General features: G+C 40.5%; 1 protein-coding gene across 2 annotated transcripts in view; it reads right to left on the minus strand.

The window, feature by feature from the left end:
• Positions 1-9,057: 9,057 nt before the first annotated feature.
• The window catches only part of adck1 (aarF domain containing kinase 1), an 84,551-nt gene continuing 70,625 nt past the window's right edge, over positions 9,058-22,983 (minus strand). Inside the window, exons 10-11 of one of the 2 annotated variants that reach the window (XM_051396291.1) lie at positions 16,501-16,652; positions 9,058-12,836 (exon numbers count right to left, since the gene is read on the minus strand). In XM_051396291.1, coding sequence (XP_051252251.1) covers positions 12,677-12,836; positions 16,501-16,652 — 312 coding nt within the window. In that variant the 3' untranslated portion in view covers positions 9,058-12,676. Of the gene's footprint in view, positions 12,837-16,500; positions 16,695-22,983 lie in introns of both variants that reach the window. The other variant, XM_051396290.1, reaches the window with a different exon arrangement.

Consider the following 22,983-nt stretch of genomic DNA (forward strand, 5'->3'; position numbering starts at 1 on the left):
CGGGTATCAGCTGCGTGCATGTGTGGGTGGCTGAGGCACATATCGACAGAAGCAGCTTGACATGCCAATGACCTGCAGTGTCAACTTATTGAGTTGGTCCATAATGCAGAGTGATTACGCAGCAATGTTAATTCACTCCAGCAAGTCCAGTGCTCACAGTGTCACCCTGGACACACACACACACACACACACACACACACACACACACACACACACACACACACACACACACACACACACACACACACACACACACCCTTACAAAGGCTGAGTTTTTCCCAATTAAATCCAGACAAACAGTGAATCCTGCTGAGAATGAGCATTTCTTTATACATGACACACTGTATGTGTGTTAACTAATTCTGAGTTTAAACAAGCAGTACAGACACCAGCATCACCCATGATGCATCACAGAGATCTATTGGCAATCTGTAAATAATTATCATCAGTTAACCACAGTACGGGCTGATGATTGGGTTACTACAGTACATAAACATAAGTTATCATAGTTAACTAACACATCTGAGATATTTATTCATTACTACAGGGCGCCAATTTTCTTTCCCCATGGTGGCAAAGTCATGACCCGCCCTACTCTGGCTCTGATTGTCACACTGACATTCCTACAATAACCATAACCAATCTTATTCCTCATGCTTAAACCTAACCAACCAAACCAATGAAGGCAACCAGCTTTTATAGGGGCGTCTGTCCATAGTCAAACACCTAAACAACAAAAAATAAAATAAAATCTCTGCTTCTTCCCTGTCTTTTTAAAAAGTTATTTTTTTTGGCCTTTTGTTGGCTTTATTTTTTTTTATAGAGAGCTGTAGAGAGACAGGAAAGGTGGGTAGAGAGAGAGGGGATGACACGCAGCAAAGGGCCGCAGGTCAGATTCAAACCTGGGCCGCTGCAGCAACTCCGTATATGGGTCGCCAGCTCTACCGACTGAGCTAACCGGGTGCCCTTCCCCATCTTTTTAAATGGCAACAAAACATCACAGCCAGCATCCTGTAAGGCGTGGGACAGACCGAAGCATTCCTTTATTGTTGCAGAGTTTGGTTGACAAAACAGTTGTGCCATCTCTGTCTGCTTCTAACGTAATGGCCGATGATAACATTACTAATGTATGATAAACAGAGTTGATTTTAGCCAACAATAAATGATGTAACAGTACAAAGCAACAACACTTACTTATAGCCAAGATCAGTACAAGGCAGGGGAGACTAACTGTAACCTATAAGCTAGGGTTGGCCAGTTAGCTGTGTGGTTCGTGCTGTTGGTTAATGAGGTAATTAACTAGTTAGTATCATGGAGCCAACGGTCCAAATGAAATATTAGTACTGTTATTTTAAATATGATCGTAATTTATTTCCCAGTATTCAGTCTCTTGTACGTCACTTTTGGCTAATGCCCAGGAAGTTGCTCGCAGGCGAGCTGACTGCAGTTCACCTAACGGTCACAGGTGTCGCTATTAACAGCGGTTTTCTGAAAGTTATACATAGAGCCTTTAAAATCTGTGATCGCAAACAAAATTATAGGCAACTAGTCGTCTTCTTAACTTTACTGACACACAGCCCCCGACCCTCACTGGGGTCACGTCATCGTTTTATAAAAGCTCTGTGTACCCCGTACACACTGAAACACAAAGCTGCCGTTTTAAGATTTACACAATCCAGGGGCCACACTGGAAGAGCTCCATTTTGGGGGTCTTAGTCTGGATGGAGAGGGCTAAAAGGGAGGGAAAAAGATGCGTTTACAAATTTAACCGGCTAAATGTGCTGAAGTTGTGGCTCATTCACCGAAGGCCAGTCAGAGTTTTCATCCAACTCCTATCCGTTGGTTGGGATGTCTGCACAAGAGGTAGCATAAACCTTACCCATTTATTAATATGACCTTGCAATGAAGCAAGCACTTAAGATTTTTTTTAAAACCATAACACAATGTCAGAATGAGAATTTCTCAGATATATGTGAGATATTTTGATAGTGTCTGTATCCCTGCCAGCTGAGATTGGACTCAAGACGGGGGGAAAGCAGAGAGGAAGGCCAAATGAGATGATAGAGGATTCAGGTTCGATCGTTTTCCTTTGTCCCCTTTTATCAGTCTCTGTGCCAAAGACCTCTGTCTCAGCATATTGATTAAACATTGTCTTTTGTGCAGGAGAGGTAGAGATTGTCTCTGAGAGCTCACATGGCCAAAATATCAACAATCTCTACTGAAAGTCAGAAAGGTGATAGAGAACAGTCACATGGTGGATAGCTCACATGAAGGAATGGCCATCTACTGTACATATTGTCTCTTTATAAATGGGATGTGAATGATTTGTGTTTTTGAATGTATGATACATGCAGGTAATGATACAGTACATTAGATTTAAAGCTGCTCACAGCTAATAGCATGCACCAATATCCAGGAACGCACAGCAAGTTTTTGCAGGTTCAATAAGAAAAAGAAAACAGGTGGGTGAACTCTACCTTTCCCAGTCGACTGTTTGCTCAAAAACAACAATGGCGGCTGCTAAAGAGGTTAGCGTAGATGCTGCTAACCTCAGAACTGGAGAGTATTTCTTCATTGAAAGAAGAGCAAAGAATGGCACTGAAGGCTTTTTTCGATGGAGCAGACATTTTCACTCGTCTCCCGACTGACTGACTGGTTTGCTGGTCTGACTGGTCGAAGACATTCAGTGATAGTGATAGATGGTTCATCCAATCACCTGCCAGGTGTTTTTTAAATGCGCCCGCCTTCTTCCAAACAGTTTGAAAGGATGTATTCCCAGTAGGTTCAGTGTGACAGTGTGATCTGGCATGTTAGGTTAAACTGAACTATATGTTAAATGTATTAATAATAAATAAAATGATTTGGAATGAAAACTGTGCCGGGTTTGTGAAGTGAGCAGACAGTAGACTAGGTTGGTGGTTTGAAGGAGGAACAATTGGGCCAGGGATAAGAAATAGGATTTTTCCATGGGCCTGGGTCAGTCTGCTGCACCATGGCCAAATAAACACATTTAATGTATATTAAAATGTATTTACATCTTTTTAAAAATCTGCAAATCTGCATTCAATTGCCGATCAGATATGATCAGATATCAGATACATCTAAAAATGTTTAGATTTATTTAGTTTTTGCCACAACATGTTTTTTCAACTCTAATAATTAAAGCTGCAGTAGGAAACCTTTCTAAAAATAACTTTTTGTCATTACTGCTAATATTTTCATTGTGTTCTAGTACATGAGAAAGATAATCTAGGAAAAAGTCAGGTTCCGGAGCTAGAGGAAGCTGATTTTTTCACAGATTATCTGTCTCTTGTACTACTGTTAATACAAATTACCCACTGCAGCTTTAGTCCTAATAAACAAGTAAAATCCCAGTATTTAGCAAAGTACTCCGGATTAACAATTTTGCTATATTTTATCATCATTATGATATATTATAGTTATATATTGGCTATGATCATTAGATGTGGTTTCATTTTGCATGTAGATCTGCTTACTAAAAATTCTTCAGAAGTACATACTGACAACACTACAGGTCTGCCCCATCCTCAGCCTGTGGTGTATTCCGCATTCTCTCTAACTTTATACTCTCTAGTAAAAGTAAAGCTGCAGCTTCAAGAATAATGTGATTTTTTTCCTTGATCAGATTGGAGAAATGCTTTTCACCCTTGCTTTTGTTTGGGAGCTCTAGAACAAATTATTCTATCATGAATAGCCTCAAAATGTCAAGAAGCACAGAAGGAGGCGCCGCACACTCCCTGTTGCTACCTTAACCTCATTCATAGGAAATCAAGATTACAACTAGTTTGTTACTTTTTACAAGTGCTTTATCCTTAGTTATGGAATATGCCCAGATTCATTATCTGTTTGAAAATCAAGAAACACCTCAGATGTAAAAATGCTTATTTCAAAAACTGTATCAAAAAAATTATTTAACACTAATTTCCAAACCAAATGGGATTTGGTTTTCTAAAATTAAATAGATCAAAAACATAACCAAATTGTGAAATGGGATGATCAGACAACTCCTCTGAGGTCAGAGCAGGTCTATGGCATTGTGGCATTCACAGCTGTCACATATTGTATGGGATTTGATAGCAAACCTCTCAAAGGCCTGGGGCCCGAACAACTGAAGTCTTCTTGCAAAATACTTGTCAAACAAGTGTCACCAATCCTTATCTCTATTGGCTCACAGAACATAAGTCTCACAATGTCAACATCAAGCTAGGAGTAGGAGCTCCAAAATGCCACAAAGCATTTCTAGCTTGCTCTTTTGACCTTTTCAGAAAGTTGCTAAAAGGAGCTTTTGTCCACACACTGAGAGTCTGTGGAGAACCATCAACTGGCCGACAACCGGAATGTGTTTTTACTGCAGGTTTGATAAGCATCATGCAACCAACTGCATGCCCTGCCTGGTGAGACAGTTGGCACTCATCAGCATCAGAGCGTCTTCATAGCGGTGTGTTCTGGTGTCCCTTTTTGGCCAAGACACCGGCGATGTGCTGCGACGCAACAGTCGCTAGTTCTTCAATGTCAGTTTGGTGTGTCAGGGCCTTTAGACCTGGAGTCCTGAACGGTCATCGGCCTCATCCTGAACAGTGACGAGTCTAAATACATGCAGCAGGTTAAACGGGGGACCCTCTGGTGCGGTCAGAACAATCTTAAAACGGTGGAGATGACAGTGGACTTCAGGAGGAGCCCCCCCCATCACTAAAACACCTTGCTGTGAACCAAAGTGTTGAACAGAGAGACACAGGGAGCAACTGCTTGCGTGGCAAACAGTAATAAGCATTGATGAAAGGTTTTGATTTTTTAAATGGGTGGACATAAGTGAGCTGAAATGCGGCTTCAGAATCAATTCAGCCAGCTTCCTCTGATAGACAGCAAGTGTCTTATTGATTAATTCACCTATAAATTTCAAATCAAACCAACTGCATCACATCTATCATGCTGTGGGTGGACCACAGTGACTGGCATATTGGATTTTTAATTAGAGGGAAATATCAACTTCAGTGTAACCAAGAAAACATTACATTATCAAACCCTAAGTGAGTGAACTTGCTGTCAGGGGAATAAAAAGGAGAAAGTCGGAGGGAGAGAGACAGGAAGAGGGATGGAGTGAAGAAAAGAAACACTTACCCTGTACTTACCTCAGCGGCGAGTGTGGTCTGTGCTGTGTTGTGAACAGCGTGGGCCAATCGACTGTGACACCTCATTTTTTACCTGGAACACACTGGAACAGAGGTACAATGACATTGGCGTCGCCCATGCTGCAGTGCAGGCCACCATCTTTCACCAAAACACATGGCACAATCAGATTTACCCATTACCTGAACATCACTGAGCCATTCAGAGTTAGTGTTACTCACACATTTAATGACAAAGACAGGCTTTGTAGTTTTGTCAACTTTTATACCCGAAGCAGAAACTGTATCTCCAGCAAGAGTGAGCCTTTCGTGACGTCACCCATGAATTTGTCTGACGTCCTGGGAAAGAGATTCAACAATCAGTTATCTTTCTCAGCTCTGATTGGTTTTATTCAGGCCTGGTGGATTCTTGCAAATACCATTGGGAGCACTAGAAGGAGCCAGAAGAAGTATCTGTCTCGTGTACTACTGTGAGGTTACAGTGAAAGTTTCTGAAACAAATAACAATGAACAAATAATTATTTTATATTTTTATTTTAGAAGGCAGCATTTCACCTCCTCCCATCCTCAATGCAATGACACTGTTGACACACAAAATAAACCTTGCAGTGTCCTCAGAAATGTTTAGTGAACTTTCCGAACAGTTTCCAAGTGGTTACAATATGTCAGCAGGATCATTTGTATTCAGCGCTGAAACCACTTTCATTGTAATAATGGATGGAATGGATCATAATGGCGATTTGTAAAAAATTATAATTTGACAGGTCTGCCTGCAAAACGGCAAGAAAACAACTTTTAAAATGCTTGTTTTCTGAACAGTTTGGATTGATCATGCTACTACACTATGCTTATGCACTAAAGTACGACTCAGGAATCAAGGACCAGACCTTTTCCAGCTTCCTCACACACTTTTCTCCAAGCAGTCTCCTTTTTTGTCCGGTCTCTGTATAAATATGTTATATCATAGAATATCATAGAGCTCGGGGTGCACACAGACGGCTACAATAACAAACGGTTGAGAAGCAAGAGAGAAGATAAATCCACTACTTAATCTCAAAAACTTCAAAATCAACTCTGAGCTCCCGCTGGTAAAGGGCTCCGGTTCAGAGCAGAATCTGGACCCTACACTGACTCACTATCAGCTCCTGAAGCACAGCTGGTATGGCAAGATATTATGGGCCGAAGCTAGCTGGTTAGCATGCTAATTTCAGTAGATATCTCTGCCACACATTACATAGAGGTCTTTGACATAAGGTCATAGCTGTTACCTCGTAATGTTCTGTTGATAATGTACGTTTTTTCAATGTTGTTACCGTTCATGAACTATGATTCTGGCGGTGTGTAAAAGGCCCTTTAGAGCACCCGCTGGCGGCCTCATCCATAGCGCTGCCAGTGTCGAGTTGGGTCTCGCCTAGCTGAAACGCTCATGGTGGATCTTCTACCCTTAGCCGAGTGTGCATGGCTTTTCTGCAATTTAATCAAACTCCTGTTACTGCTGTGACTGCCGGCTACTATTCTCAGCTCAAAATTACAATAAAAAAAACCCCATTTGATTAGCGCAGTGGGGCAAGAGAGGGGCTGAGTGGACTGATCCGATTATGCACTTACAATGAAGGAGCAGAGAAGTCGGACCTTGGGGCCGATTGTGGAAGACTTCATGGAGCGATTGTAAAGGAAATGAGAGGCCATTTGATTTGTGTAGCTTAATAATGCATGTTGCACTCTGCCCCGCCCGAGTGACATTTTATTTACTGTTGGCCATCTGGGTTTTGTCCTGTTTTCAGCTGGTTGTATCTTTATAATAATAGTCTGCTCTATGCATTTGCTGCAAAGTGCCCTTCAATATCTAGAGAATAAATTATTGTTTGGTTAAGGGCCCAGCTTGATGTTCCACTAGTGTAGTAATAATGCAAATTATGTAAAACTAGGCACTCATTTTCATAGTTTTATCCATGATTGTTTACACTGGAATTTTCCTTTAAGGCCCAATATGAACGGAGGTACACCTCCTAAGCACCATAAATGTTTGTCTAAACACATTTTCTGAAGATACTTTGACTTTAGCATGTGAGTGTGTGACCTTTCATCCTCCTCCAGACCACTTCCACAGAGGGAGGGAGCGTGGAGAGAGGGCTCGTCAAAGTGCTCACTCTCTCTTTCTTTGAGAGGAGGAGAGAGGGATAGAAAGAGAGAGTTGCTCTTATTAGCCATGGCAGCCCTAGGTGGCCCTGTGTGATAAAGATGGATGGTCCTCCTGTGGCTATACACACACACACACACACACACACACACACACACACACACACACACACACACACACACACACACACACACACACACACACACACACAAAGAGAGAGAGAGAGAGACTATTCAACACACCTACTGCTATCGCGCTCTTCATCAGACGCACACACCGTGCTGAGAAAACACTTTGGGAAACAGTGGAAGCAGGTTGTGTGTGGTGAAATTTATATTTTATCACCAAAACATGTGGAAGAAATGAGCAACAGTGTGCACTTTGGGTGTGCATGCAGCTTTTGTAACCCTGGTCAACTTCACATTTACAAATTCACAGCATGGATGCAGAAAATGTGTCCCTGACATGTCGAGGATACGCCAACAAAACTGAGACTAATTTCAATTCACCTGACGGGGCATTGCAAATAAGCACACACACTATCCTGTTAAAATATCCATTACACTGGCTTGGATGTTCAACTTGTGGTTGAGTAATACTTTCCTCCTTTTGGACATTTTTTGCAATTATGCACCCTGGCTGGATGAACTGCACACAGGCAAATTATCAACAGCCTGACTAGTGAGTGTGTCTGCGAGATTGGCTGCTGCAGGGATTATAGCATGTGAGGCTGGGAATGAAAGGCTGATAATTCAGGGTCTGGGCTGAATTTCAGAGGGAAAAAATGAAAGAATTAAGAGTAAAAGGCCATTTAATTCAAGTTGTTTGTCTTTAGACTGTCCAGATTCTGCCTTGGCCTGTCCCTGAGCTTCGTGGCCAGACTAAGTTTGGGAAACCTTCCAGTGGCAATGTTGGTCGGTTGGTCCCACGCTTGAGTTCAGACTGATATATCAACTACTGGATGGACTGCCCTGAAGTTTCGTTCAATTAGTGTCCACAGATACATTTTGTCCAAACAAGTGTAGGGTGAACTTTAATAATTTTGGTTAACCCAACTTCTCCTCTCTCTGCCATCATCAGGTCTGCATTGAATTTGTCCGGCACTCATTTCTTGACCATATACTTATAAAGCAAACATTCCAACCAACCTCAGCTATACTGCCCTGCAAAGGCTAACTACGCTAACAATGAAACTGAGAATGTTTTTTGACTGTTCAGCCAAATGTGTTTCAGGCAGAATAGCAGTACCCCAAAACTGCAGATTCTGCACTCTTTGTATTAGCAGAAACAGATATATAGGTAGTGCAAAGTAACCTTAATGTCCTCTGCCGGAGAAAATCTAATTTTATGTCTGACTACATTGAATCTGTTTATTGCTTCATGTGTAAAAAGTTGAAATAGATGAATAATTAAGAATTATTTTGTGAGGTTTAACCTATGACACATTTATTTTAATTAGCACAGTAATAGCTTGCCCTGTGAAGCTACCTAGCACTAGCACATTAATATCCCAACTTATTATCTACAACAATGGGCTCAGCCAATTATACACAGATGAAGTCAGAAAGAGTTCCCAGTGGAGAACATGTAGATTCCCTTCCCTTCCCTCCCACCTGTTAACATGTAACATTCCCTTTAAAATATGTGGGAATGCATGATGGGTGAATAATAAAAGTAGCTGCAAACAGAGTTTAAAGTATAGGTCTGTGACAAAAGCCACAACAAAAAGAAGCAATTGATGCTAAGGGTGTATAGAATTGAATGAGGTAGGGGATTTAAAAGGAAGTTTAATGGAAGATCTGAGCAATCCAATCTGCCACTCCATCACATTCTCCTGTACTTCACTACACCTCAGATATTTCATTTTTAACCACTCGTACTCGTTCTCTTGTCTGTTCACCTCCATTCTGTTTTAGATTCTTTTCGCCTGTCTTGCAGGTCTCATTTATCACCTTCTTCTCCTTCCAAGGTCTTTTCCCTTCCTTTCTGCTACATCCCAATTCCATACTACATACTAATAAGACTGCAAAAAAAGTCTTATTGCAATTATTTTGACAGATATTGCGATATGATTCACAATTAGTTTTTGCATCACAAATTTAATTTTCACTGAAAAAATTAGAATCCTGATGTGACATTTGTTGAGAACAAGATTTGTAGGCCAGGGCGTCTCTTAAGAACTACAGTTCTTCATTATAATGCTGTTTGTCACACATTTGACCTTCATCAAAGAACTGCAGCTTCTGTGATTTGGAAATTGCACTTATTGCACATATTGTGATAACGATAATATATCGCTTTGTGCCACCCTACATACCAATTCTATAAAGTTTACACTAGGTATTCAACTATTCTGTTTTGGTTGTTAGCATAAAGCAAAGTGTGGACTTTCAGGGGCAGTAGTGAGAAACATTGGCATGAAAAACAGCAGTGATTTCCAACAGTGAACTTCTGAGGTTAGGGTTAGGGTCTACACAGCCTTTGACTCGTCCAATATGTCGGCAGATAAAACAGGGATGCAATAAATGTCATTATACACTTGATTTCTTACATGTTCCTTTTAATTAATTTGTTATAAAATGATGAAACATGCAACCATTTTGTTATTATTCCAACTCGCAGGAAGTGGCTGGATCTAATGCCGCCAAAAAACAGAAATGGTAACATGTCACCATCTTAACAAAGATTTAAGGTCAATTTTACCAGAGGAAATAGAAAGCAAATAGTTAAAGCTATCGATATCATGGTAGTGTTTTGGGGCGCTTACTGGTGCGCTCATACATTATTTATTCCACAGGGAGAAGAGATATGGCCTCTGAGATTAGTAAGGTTGGATGTGTTGGCCTATCCGGAACAGACATATATTTTTTCATGTTATTTATCCACAACCGTTGCATACGTTCAGAAATGTGGGTTGCAGTGCACAAGATTACATAAAGCCAAGTTAAAGACTGGAAGCAGCAGGGGCAAAAGGCATCCTTCGACATCTCCACTTTCTTTACTTCTTGGTTGTTTTACACAAAAACACATCATTCAGAGAGGATATTGCAGAAACAGAAGTATAGAAGATAGAGGCAGTGATGAAGAGCAGGTTTGTTATTTGTCTAACGCTGGTGCTGTGTCTGAAATCTGAAATACCTCCCTTGCTCCGCCCTACATGGTTAACACTCTGTAGTTCACTCTGTCTCTATTTCACATTTTGCATCATTGCAGACAGGTGTAGGGTTACATAACAATACATTACACATGTATCAGGAGAAGCACTGCATTGTGAGATTGTAAGCATGCAATGGACAGTACATTTTTTGTTCCAGTGTGGGAGTTTTTAGAACACTACAGTGCAATCATTTGACACTTTCTGACAAATAAAAGCGAGCGGTAAATATTGTGCATTAGGTAGCAAACAGGGAGTGAATTTAGACCCATCAGCAAATCCTTTTGACATTACTCTCAACTGCTGCTACAACACTGCTCTCTAATGTGGCAAAGCACTGTGATACAGCAGGTAGGCCCATAGACTGTAGAGCTGTGGCACAACAGTTTTTAAAAAACAACTGACTGATTCCAGGCAGCTTCACATAGACCAAAGAAGCACACTTTACCGTAATGCTTCATACAGATTTGTCACTTTGCTCTGCTGTATTTGTGTGTTTTCATCCTATTACTGTAACCAAGCAACATACTTTTGACTGCTGCTATAAAGTCAAGCCTTCAATCTTTGTGAAAGTTTTCGAGAGCTTCCCACTATGACTGCAAAAAGACTTTTGACTTTCATTCAAATCAGCAAACCACACGAGAACTGTGGTGACAACAGTACAAAGACGAGAAGAGGGAAATACAGAATTTAAGCCACTTTCTGAAAAAAGAGATGATTTAAACTAAGTAAACAAGCCAGAGAGTGGAAGCTTTTCTGTAGAGCTGCACTATCAGTTGCGTTAAAGTTTATACAAATTACGGTCGCTGTGGGGTTGTAACGCACAGCCTACCAAAATAACACCTATAATAATAATAATAATAATAATAATAATAATAATATTATTATTATTATTATTATTATTATTATTATTATGACAGTTACACAAACAGATCATTGCACTCCGAACCTGGACTGGATACCTGTCTTTGTGTATGACTTACTTCCCTGTCTGGCTATGTTATTAAATGTGTTTTCCACCAAAATAGCTCCAGTTCATTAACCGGTTCTGTTCCAGATTCTTGGAACCTTGGTGCTATTTAGCTTACCAGCCCCTGAGGGGAACCATTGTAATTGGATGCATCATCAACAGAGGACGCTACACAATGCACAACGACCTGTAGAATATGACACACCCACTTTGGTTCCCATGGAAAACCTGCTATTTTTTGGTTCAAGCAGGGAACCAGCTTTTCAGGTTCCACACCAATTTATTTTTGGTTGAAATGCTCGGAACGGTTCAGAACTAGGTGTGCAAACCAGAACAGAGCTGGTTCCCTGTTGCAGGAAAATGCCTATGAGTGATCTGGTTCCTCATTGCTGCATCACAGTTTTTTTCTGTGTGTTGAAGGGAATTGTCTGATGGTATTTAGGGCTGCCTATACAGCATTATGTTTAAGATTATACATGGCTGTCAAGTGTTTGAGATCTACTATGTACCTGGTTAAAGGTTGCACACAATAATTTACTTTTAATCAAAATTCATGACTATTAAATTTCATAATCTGACAGTTAATAAGGGAACTGATTACACTCGTATCATCATTCTGGGATGTCAAACAGTCTTCTCATGGTTGCAAGGAATTCTTCAGCATTTTGGGAATTGTGCGTATTTTTTTTTTTTTCTGAAAAAGATATCAATCTCAGGTCTGCGTGTTAAATAGATGGAAAAGAAAGATGGAGTCATGTGTGGTTAGCTTAGCTTAGCATAAAGAGTGAAAGCAGGGGGAAACCAGCCAGCCAGCTTGGCTCTGTCCTCTGTCTCTTTGAAATATACCAGCTATCACCTCTAAAACTCCCATATAAAAACACTAGTACATGCATGGTCTGAATACTGTGTATACAGTAATGGCTCAAGTCAATCTCACTTTTATGAGAAAAATCATCTGACAATAATAGCCTTAAATAAAACAAGTGAAACAGAAAAGTATATATCTTGAGTAAAGAAAATGATGTCACAATCGTGAGAAAATAGTTGACCTCAACACTGCCGATTGGACATATAGTAAGTTGTGATCCTGAGGTAAAAGGCCAAAAAAAATATCAGCAGCCACATCTGCTCCCGCTGTCCAAAGACATCAGCATCTTGTGTCCTTGTATGTATCCACAGAGTCACAAATGGTGTCATGTGGAAGTTTACAGAGCCAACAGTGTAGCCTGTTGTTAATGTTCCAGTGCAATGTCCATCCAGATGTGTCAGTGCAGATACGACAGCAGAGCAGTGAGCCAGTGCACCAGCATGGAGCCCTTCGTCCACAGAAACAGTTCGTACATATAGAGCCTCCACAGGCTGAGAGACTCTGCCAGCGTGATCTGCAGACGCCTCCTCCTGGACTGGGCCTTGCTCCGCTTGTGCCTGTAAGAGCAGCAGCAGAAGAAGAAGGAAAGATTCAAGGGTCAGGCACAATTTGAAGGTTTTCAAATCATCAAGATTTCTTACATATGTTTTTAAGTTCTCCAATAATTTACAGTAAACGTGTGACAGTGCTACATGGCCATACGTTTGAACAAATACATTTTTCACAAGCTGATATCACTTTTGAAGTGTGAAACATAATGCATGAACAGGCTTGGTATCATATCACATCCTTGAAATGAATGTTTTTAACCAGATTTCTATTTAAATATATCTTACCATTGAAAATGTAGACAAAGAATTCATCTATAACAATCAATTCCCACAAATGTGTATTTCTTTAGCTTTATCTAATTGCTTGTGCTTGGTTTTGGAAACATAGTATACCTAAAACCCCTACAAGGAACTTTTATTTTGTGTTGATTCTGTTGATTCTGGCGGCCCCTATGGAGAAGACCAGTAGTGTTTCCACCGCCTCGTATTTGCTGAAACTTTCACTACATCCTGACAGTAGTACATGAGACAGATAATCTGGTTCCTCCTACTGCTCCTAATGGCATTTACAAGAACCTACTGGGCGGGAACGAAAACAACCAATCAGAGTCAAGAAAGACAGTTGATTGTTGAGTCTCATTTCCAGGGCGTCAAATACTGACACTTTAGCACCCTGGGAATGACACTCAACAATCAACTGTCTTGAAGCCTCCAACCCAAAGTGTCTTTATATCTATCTATTCTAAAGTGTCGAGTCTTTCAGCCTCGCCTCTGTGGGGCGCTTTTCTGCCTTAAAAAACAAATACCGAACATGACACGTTGATCTGACATCATGTGCGGTTGTGGCGACAGCTTCCTATCCTGTGTGGTTGGCTTCTCTATGGCCCCCCTAATATAAAACAAAGATACAGCTGACCAATAGCCATTTTTCACAGTGGACATTTTGACTTGTCAAACAAAGGAATACTACAACTAATACCATTAATGATGCCTGCAATCCATTTAGGTATTTCAGTTCAAGAGATCTGTTATCGTGCATGTGGACTCCCTGGCATTGTACACCTAAATGGAACACCACCAGTGCTTTTCCTGCTATGACAATTTAAAGATCTTGGCGCTTAGGCAACAATCTTTTTTGCCTTGAAAGAAAATAGGCTTTTTTTCCTCTAAGAATCTGGACATCATCGTTTCATTATTTGCCCAAATTTAGTTCTGTAGCCACTTGAGTCGATGTGAAAAGCTGGTGGTTCAGCACAAGGTGTACCTTTAAACATCTGAAACTAAAACAGCAATTTTCCAGCATGAGTTACGATGAACCACTGGGTTCTTAGCTTTGCATTACAGTTTAACATTACAGCTGAACACTCCACTGATTAGTTCCTCTTCAGTGGCTGCAGGTGTGCTAATCAGTGGAGCAGTGCTGTAGTGTTTGGTTAGACACACATGGAGAACCACTGCACTAAACCTTGAAGATACCACTTTGACTGTTACACATTTTGTGCCAAATTTACACACTACAGCCAATCTCACCCACAAGTGCGTGTATTCAGTGCACAATTCTTTCATTCCATATTTACTGTAAAGGGCCGCGTCATCCGAACCCATTAAGTACTTCTTAAATCAAAGGTTTTAACCATTTCCTTCCTAAAGTGTGGACATCCGTCACTGAACTGAACCATTCCCCAGAAATATCAGCAACAGCAAAAGTAGCTCTTAGGGGGCATATTTAATATTCTACACCGAAAAAAAGAAGGAACAAGAAAGACAGCAAGGACTTAAAATGACAAACTGAAACATCAATTAGCAAACCGTAAGAGAGAGAGAGAGAGAGAGAGAGAGAGAGAGAGAGAGAGAGAGAGAGAGAGAGAGAGAAAATTAAGAAAAAATAAAGAAAAATATCATACATCAATGGACCCAATTCCTTAATGTATAGAATGAGACTGAATTATTTTGGAAACAATTTAAAAAATCCTTGCTAATGAGCTGAAATGAAAAGAAAAAACTCTCTATACACTGAAGAAATTGAAAATAAAACCCCCCAAGACATTAACACAACCTTTTTTGAGGCTCCATCGTTCAATATCCAATTCATATCTTGATGGCTGTGAACTACTGATTGATCCAAAATAATGGCAAACATACTTGACCAACCCATAACCCCAAAAGAACTCAGGAAAGCCATGTACACAACACTATTTCTAACTCAACTCTCCTCTGTTGAACAGAATGGTGAAATCCCATCATAAGGAAGCATACCTACACACATGAATACCGGCACGTCCTCATAGATAAACGTCAGACTAGGTCAAATTTCCAGTGACTCCCAAAGCGACACATATGACGTGGAGGGTACCTGTGAGTAACCCCTTCAAACAATGATGAGGCTTCACATCAGGAGCAAATCAACAATGTTGAAAGCGGTGCACAGAAACAAACCTGCTGCTCAAAGTCAGCAAAACCATGAAGCTGGTTGCTGAGTTTAGAGAAAAGGAGGTAAAGACAGAGCTGAGGTAGAGCAGGTGAACACTTTTAGCCTATCTGAGAACACAACAGGTAACAGGACCCTGGACAGGTCACAAGTCTGTCAGCTATGATGAGAATGTTCTATTACCTAACCTGTATGTCTTTTTTCAAGATTCTCCTACAGTCCAAAGACCGCTTGGAGGAAATCCATGCAGTCATAGGGAGAACATGCTAACTGCACACAGAAAGGCCCTGGCCGGCGGGTAATCATCTTGATCTACTTTATCTTGCATTTAAAAATATCAGGAACACAAGAAAAAAGGTGCTACATGCCTGAGCGGAGCTAGTTCTGGCTGCTGACAGCACATGAACACAGTGTGAGTTGTAGAAAAGGCTCTCCTACAGTGAGACAGAGCAGCTGTGAGTACAGCACGCTGAAGTTGAGGTGTGGGAATGAGGTGGCACTGCAGGATCCCCTGGTGCCTGTATTACATTACCACCCATGGCACTACAGTTGGTTAATATTTTATAAGATGTGCTTATTCAGACAAGCTCTACCACTGTCAGCAGCATAGCACCAAGCAAGGCAGACACCCGGTGTGTGTGTGTATGTGTGTGTGTCCAGAGCCTTGTCCTTCAGCCATCAGCTGAGAGCTGAAGTGACAGCCCACAGCTCTCCTCTCCCAACCTATAGTGGCAAAATTCAATTTCTCTTCTAAAGCCACTTACCTGTCAGCTTAGTTTGTCTTTAGTTCTGACACATTTCCCGTCTCACCATTCCTCTTTGTATGCATACATCCCAGAAACTGAAGGATATTATTCACAGATCCTCATGGAGTCACGTTTATAGTTTATGTTTTACTATAGACAGTCATTCTCAATTTTGTATACCGGAACTGACTGGACTGTCTCTACAACTGCAGAATAAGGACCTAACAATTGGCAGGAATATTTGGAGACAAAACTACTGACTTCATTCCAGTCTGTGACAGTGTCTTACTTTGATACAACCACCAGGGGTGCCAAAGTTTTCGAAATTTTAAACATAGAATGAAGAGGAATGTGACAGTTACAGAAGAGATAAAAACAATAGGTCTTACTTACACTTCACACACCACAGTGATCCAATCAGCAATCTACTATTTTAGGCTGCTCATAATAAAAAAGAATCTTGCTACGACAGAGAAAAGAGGACAGTCTTTCTGACCTGGCCATGGCGCGTATGCAGCAGCGGGACATGTTGATGAAGGACGAGGAGGAGGCTCTGGTCTGTAAGGTGGTTTCAATGCCCCTCAGCAAGTCATTGGTCTTCAGCAGCAGCAGCATCTGACGGGGCACTCGGTTCAACAGCTCGCTGATCTGGGGCAGATAGAGACTTGCATTGGTCCGTATCTCCACGTCCTGCCAAGGGAGACAGACAGCCACACAAGATATCTCTTTACTGGTTAAATTATGTAGAAGTCCCTGTGCACCCACACTGATATCTGCACTGATTGTGACTGACTAGATCTGTTCTGGGTGGATGCACAGACCCCCTGTCCTTCTGGGACTCTCCTAGGTCTGTTACAGCAAGAAAACATATTGTGTGCCTGTGTGGTGTGTTCAGTGTTGAAAGTGCTAAAAGGATTCTTTACAGACCTTTGTGCATTCAAACTATAATTCTATCTAGCAAGTTAAAAACAAAACTTTTAACTTTACAATTTAAACAAAATAATGATGCCTAATAATCTGAACTGAATCGCCATTTTGTTACACTGCATTCATGTTTATGTTGGCCATCATCTGTTGAGGGAGGGTTCTTTTTTTTTGTTTCGACCTAACCAATCAGTTGCAAGTGATTTTTGGTCACTTTGGCTTGCTACTAAGCTATGATTGGACGACTGTTTTTCCAACCAGGGAAACAGCCATCAATGATGACACCAGAATAATATGAACCACTGAACAAATCATGTGGCTGATGACTAGCAGTGATGAGGTCTGACACCATGCTAAAATAATGTGAAAAACATTGTCACTTAAAGTTCCACTTCTGACAGTATGTAACAATACTCCGCTATGATTCATATTTTGTTTAACATGGTTGTCCCAAATAAAAATCTCAGATTGTGAGGAAACGTACACACATCTCTCCCTTCAGTAAAGGAATGTGAAAACACCTCTAGTGACCAGTAAAGTCATGGTCTGACATTTTAGGGGACATAAGCATAAGAAGGGATGTGGAAGGGATCTTAAGAGCATAAAGTGTTATTGTTTCCAGTGTGTCTAACCATGTTGTGTCTTTAGTGTCTTGTCAGGAACCAGTACACTAACAGTAGCACCTGACTGAAAAGAAACATTTTAATATATTTCCACATTTTATGTAGTAAATGGTGGGTTTCCATTTAATCAAATACAGAACAATTTAACAAAAAGTAATGAGCCATAACCTAAATATGAAAGTAGAAATTAGACTTTAAGTGCTTTAACTTTCCATTGATGCATTTGTTAGAAGTTACTCTTGGGTGTATCATGCACTGCTAAATGACAACTCGGTTACAGCCTATCAACACACTTCTCACTTTACACAACGGTGCAATGATGAATACCTGCAGCCGAATGTCGAAAAAAGAAAAGAACACACACTGGACTGGACTGAACCCTTCCTCATCCGTGGTAGAAGAGTATAACAGGTTGACAGCTTCAATCACCTTTGGATTCGGTACAGGCAATAAACTCTGCTTTGACCAACACACCACTGCTATCCCTAAAAGCCAGCAAAAAATCCATGTCATCTGTAAACTCAGAGCACTGTCGGTTGCCGCCCACCTACTGTTGTTACTCAACAAAAGCATGATTCAGCCCATCCTGTTGTACTGTTACCCACTGCGACTTTGCCATGCTGACCGTTTCCAACAAATACACAGTATCAGACAGACCAAAATCATTAGGCTCCCTGTCTGAGAGCTCAACAACAGAGCATAGCACTGGTCATAACAAATGACACTGACAACTCCCTCAATCTAAACTTCACATTGCTTCTGTCTGGCTGCTAATACAAGACTTTAAAATGGAAGGGAGGATGAGCTTTGGTCTAAGTAAAATACCTTGCTGAATACTACATATAGATATATAGATATGTGAGCATGCATACTTGGGTCTTAAAGTATGTGTAGGGATACAGGAAGGGACGTGAATGAGTATGTATGTACGACCATATGTCCACTGAATTTGTTAGGATTGGGCACATTTTGAAACCTGCCAAATACCTGACCAGTAATACTGAATTTTACCACTAGACTAGACTCAACCACTCCAGAATGGAACATAATAAGAGCACATCCCTGCAAATGTTTCACAATAAAAGCCTGGTTAAGACATGAAGGCTGCCGGAATGAGCGAATGAGAACCGTAGCAGGGCAGACCAACGGAGGCCAGCTAATTTACATCCAGCTCGATGGGACACGGCTGGTTGAGGCACGGACGGGAGAGGCATGAAACAGAGGAAGAGGAGCGAGTTTGTAGCGATTTAATTTATAATTAGCTGCTACCGTTATACGTCTCCCGTTGTATGGCTAAGTCTGCCAGTATCTGTTTTTGTGAAGCTGGAATTTTCATGTTTTGAACAACCAGACTGTGTGATGTTACACTGTGTTTAAATAAGTCAACTAAATGTTCAGTCTGCTCGCTGGTTGTTCCGGTACATTCAGAATTATTACTGCTGTTTCTGTTAGCATTTAACAGGCAGCTGTTAAAAAATATATATTTTAATAATTCAATAAATATCATAAACGTGAGACAACTAGTCGACTATGAAATCTTTAGTCAGGAGCAGCCTGGGACAATAAAGATGATGTATATTTGTAAGTGATATATGGCATTCAGTGCCGTGTGCATGTGTGAAAGAGCAACAGATTTTGATGCACATGCAGGTCTACTGTATGTCCTCAGTAATTCTGATTTCGAAGAACAGAGGAAGGATGAGGGGATTAAAACAAGCAGCGTAGTGAGTTTTGCCTCAGCAGAACTGACAGCATACTGTAAATGACACAGCACAGAAAAAAGAAATGATGGAGGAAGAAGAGAGACAGAAGGATGATGTTTGCCTCCATGACGACTATTTGTTCTCTTTGATATCGAAGACGACTGCTTGAGTCTCCATGTGAGCATCAGTGTCCTGCTCTGTACTCCACTTCAAAGGCCTCTCTCCCTGCTGCACATCAACAGGCCTAAATTACACTATTAGTCATGGAACAAATCGGACTGCAAGCTCGCAAACACTTATTTAGCCATCCTTAGACAGAAAGTAAAATCAGGAGGTGCACAATCTATATGGGAGTGCAGGAGTGAACAGAATAATTGTGAATTTACAAGCCAATTGGAAACTGAATAGTAGCTTTTATACTCCCCTGTTAATAAAGCTCAGAGCAGTGTGATCTACCTTTTGAACCAGTACCAGCTCACATTAAAACTGCATCAAAGTCTACAGCTCATACAACTACAGTTCTACAGCTGGGCAGTGGGAGATGCTCAGTATAATCTGCACTTACAATGTCCTAATCAAACAAGACATTTGGCACATAACAGATCAGCAAAAAGATTAACAGGTACACTAAATCTTGACATCTACACTAATACTGCTAAGCTAGAATTGAATTATTGATTGATTTAGTCCTAGACGATAAGAAGCACTTGATTTAGCAGTTTATCTAAGCTGAAGAAAATGTTTTTCAAGAAAAGGAAAATAAGAGGTGAAGGTTACAGGAGCAGGTACAGTGGGTAAAAATTTAAAGGGGTCTGAATACTTTCCGTACCCACTGTATGTATTGTGGATGGATCACTTGTCGAGACAGATGACCACCCACCTAGAGCCGAAGGGTCTGTCCTAGGTTTCTACCTTTTAACAGGCAGTTTTTCCTTGCCCTTGTCTCCAAGGTCTTGCTCATGGTGGTACTGTTGGGTCTCCTACAGGTAGAGACACTCACACTGTAATGCTTCTTTAGATGGATAACTGCTTCCTTGGGACTGTGGTCAAGTATCTACTCTGTCTCCTCATAGGTACGTACATGAACAATGAATTTGCAATCTCAAAATGTTTTTATGTCAAAATCAAATCACCTTTTCTTTTTGTAAAACAAAATCTGGCGTGTGCTTACATAAGCACGAATAACCAATTTCAACCAATAATATTATGATATTCACCAATCAATCAATCAATCAATCAACTTTTAGCGACACAAAGCAAAGATTCATTAGCATTCAGAGCAGAGGCTTTCTGGAGGTCCGGACCTCACTGATGACTTGTTTGGTTTTGCCTCTGACGTCCTCCGGCTGCTCTGTCTCAACTCCACTAACTGCTAATGTAGCTGCCGTCAGTGTTAACTGTTAACATCAGTTTGATGACAGCGGTAACGGGGGGCTTTATGGAGTTTACAGATGGACTAAAAGTAGCTAACTGTCGCCAACATTAATTCTAGATACCGTTCGCTAGTTATCTTGTACCCTGTTGTCACATTGCCTCCAATGGCATCAGATGCTGCATTCAGTCCCAGTCTGGGGGTCACTGGGAGCTACCAGTCCCAGCAGAGTCAGCTAATGGGTCCGCTACAGCTGCTGGACTGGGGGACGTAACACACAGCGCTATTGGCTACCTCGACAAGTCCCTTTGTAGCTGCCTGTTTTTACAGGAAATACGTAAATATGTGGAAGCAAATCTCTGATTTCAATTTTATGTGGACTTTAAGAGGGACAATTGGAAGCATCTTAATGAGACTTCCTGTGTGTTTGGACTGTCAGAACATCTAACCAGAGTCAAGTAACAAGGTGTCAGCATTCCAGATCTCAGCCCTACAGACCATTAGAAGTTATAGGTAGAGGCCTTCCCCCTTAAATAACATACATCCTGTTATAATGTGACTGAACTTCCATACTTCGGATACGGAATGACACCTGCATTTTTCATCAGGATAGATTTAAGACCTTTTTAAGACATTGACATATGTGATAACTGTTCACTATTAACAGCAGAACATCTAATGGAATTGTTTCATTAGTTTTCCTACAGTGTGCTTGTGGCAACTAAAGCATGTGGAACATTAGTTGAGGTTCAGGAAAGATGGTCAAATATTTAAAAACACTGACTCTCTTTTGTACTGATACTTTTCATGGACAAATTATTTCAAAATGAAGGGCCTGTAATTCACATAGATGTTTACATATACCAGTCTTCCTCAGCACAACACTATATAAAGACTGGAATGGTTTACGCTAATTATATGGCGGTAGAAATTTAAAGCCAGGAATGGGGGCGAAATCTTTTAATTCCATCAAGATGAAACTAGATTAATATAGACTCAAATACAAGACTTTTTTTGTATTATGACTTTTTATTTTTTATCATTAAATTATGTGAATTAGGCAGTGTATCTTTAAATATGTGCAGATTTGCATATCAGTAGAAACAATTTTTAGGCCCAACAAATTAAGAACTTTTTGTCTTTATTGTGACCAATAATTAAATAGCTAATAATAGTCAGAGGCTTTAGTCAAAATATAGTTTTTTTAATGTTGGAAAACGTGCTGAAAAACATTACTGTCTACCTTTTTTTCCACATAAAGTAGCTCATAAAATTAAAATTAAAAAACGATATTAAAAAAAAGCTCCGACCATTACCGACCATTACTTCAAGGAATCAGTGTGTTAAATTTGGTAGCAGTACTGAGTACGAATCCAGAGATTTTAGTTTTTTAGTGTAAGAAAGTGGCACTTTGTAAAATAGGTACATTTTAAGATGAGGACACCGGACTCAAACTCTGAGATTCCAGTAGGCTAAATCCAAGCATTTTTAAGGTTTTGATATTTTTTTTCAAGCACTTTCATGTACTTTCCAGACCCATATTCTACATAAATAAAAGATTTTAGCAGCAGAAAAATATCTAATATTGACACATGGCTGTACGTGTTTGGCATATCTTATTTGTCAAGTATTCACATTTTATTAATAAAAATCCAATACTTTAATTTGTTGTTTCTTTTGTAAAATTGTGTAGAAACAAGGAGTGTCCAAACTTCTTCTTAGCCCTGTTTATGAATTTCTCCATCCTGTGTGTGTGTGTGTGTGTGTGTGTGTGTGTGTGTGTGTGTGTGTGTGTGTGTTTGTGTGTGTGTGTGTGTGTGTGACAGCAGCATTGTCAGAGCTGTCAGTCCAGATAAACAGGGAGTTGACAGGCACAGAGAGAGACAGACAGCTAGTCAACACCCTGACACAGATAAACTCTGTCTCTGCTCTCTGTCTGTCTGTCTCCGTCTCATGCCTACAGGAAGTGATGTGAACAAACAACACTGACGCAGCAAACAAACAGCATCTGATTCAACTACATTATCCACCACCTACACACACACACACACACACACACACACACACACACACACACACACACACACACACACACACACACACACACACACACACACACACACACACACACACACACACACACACACACACACACACACACACAGGAGCTTGATCGTGGTTTGAAGAAGAAAAAGAATATCTTTCTCATGAGGACATGGGACACACATACATAGGTCAGCTGATTTAAAAAGTTGACACTAACTGTTTTGCATTTAATCTTTATTGAGCTGTCATTACTTTGTGGCTGAAATATTTTTCATCTGATTTCACTTAAAAGTGGTTTCAGATGGATCGCA

The sequence above is a fragment of the Dicentrarchus labrax genome, unplaced genomic scaffold, assembly GCF_905237075.1.
Source record: "Dicentrarchus labrax unplaced genomic scaffold, dlabrax2021, whole genome shotgun sequence".
Lineage (NCBI taxonomy): Eukaryota > Metazoa > Chordata > Actinopteri > Moronidae > Dicentrarchus > Dicentrarchus labrax.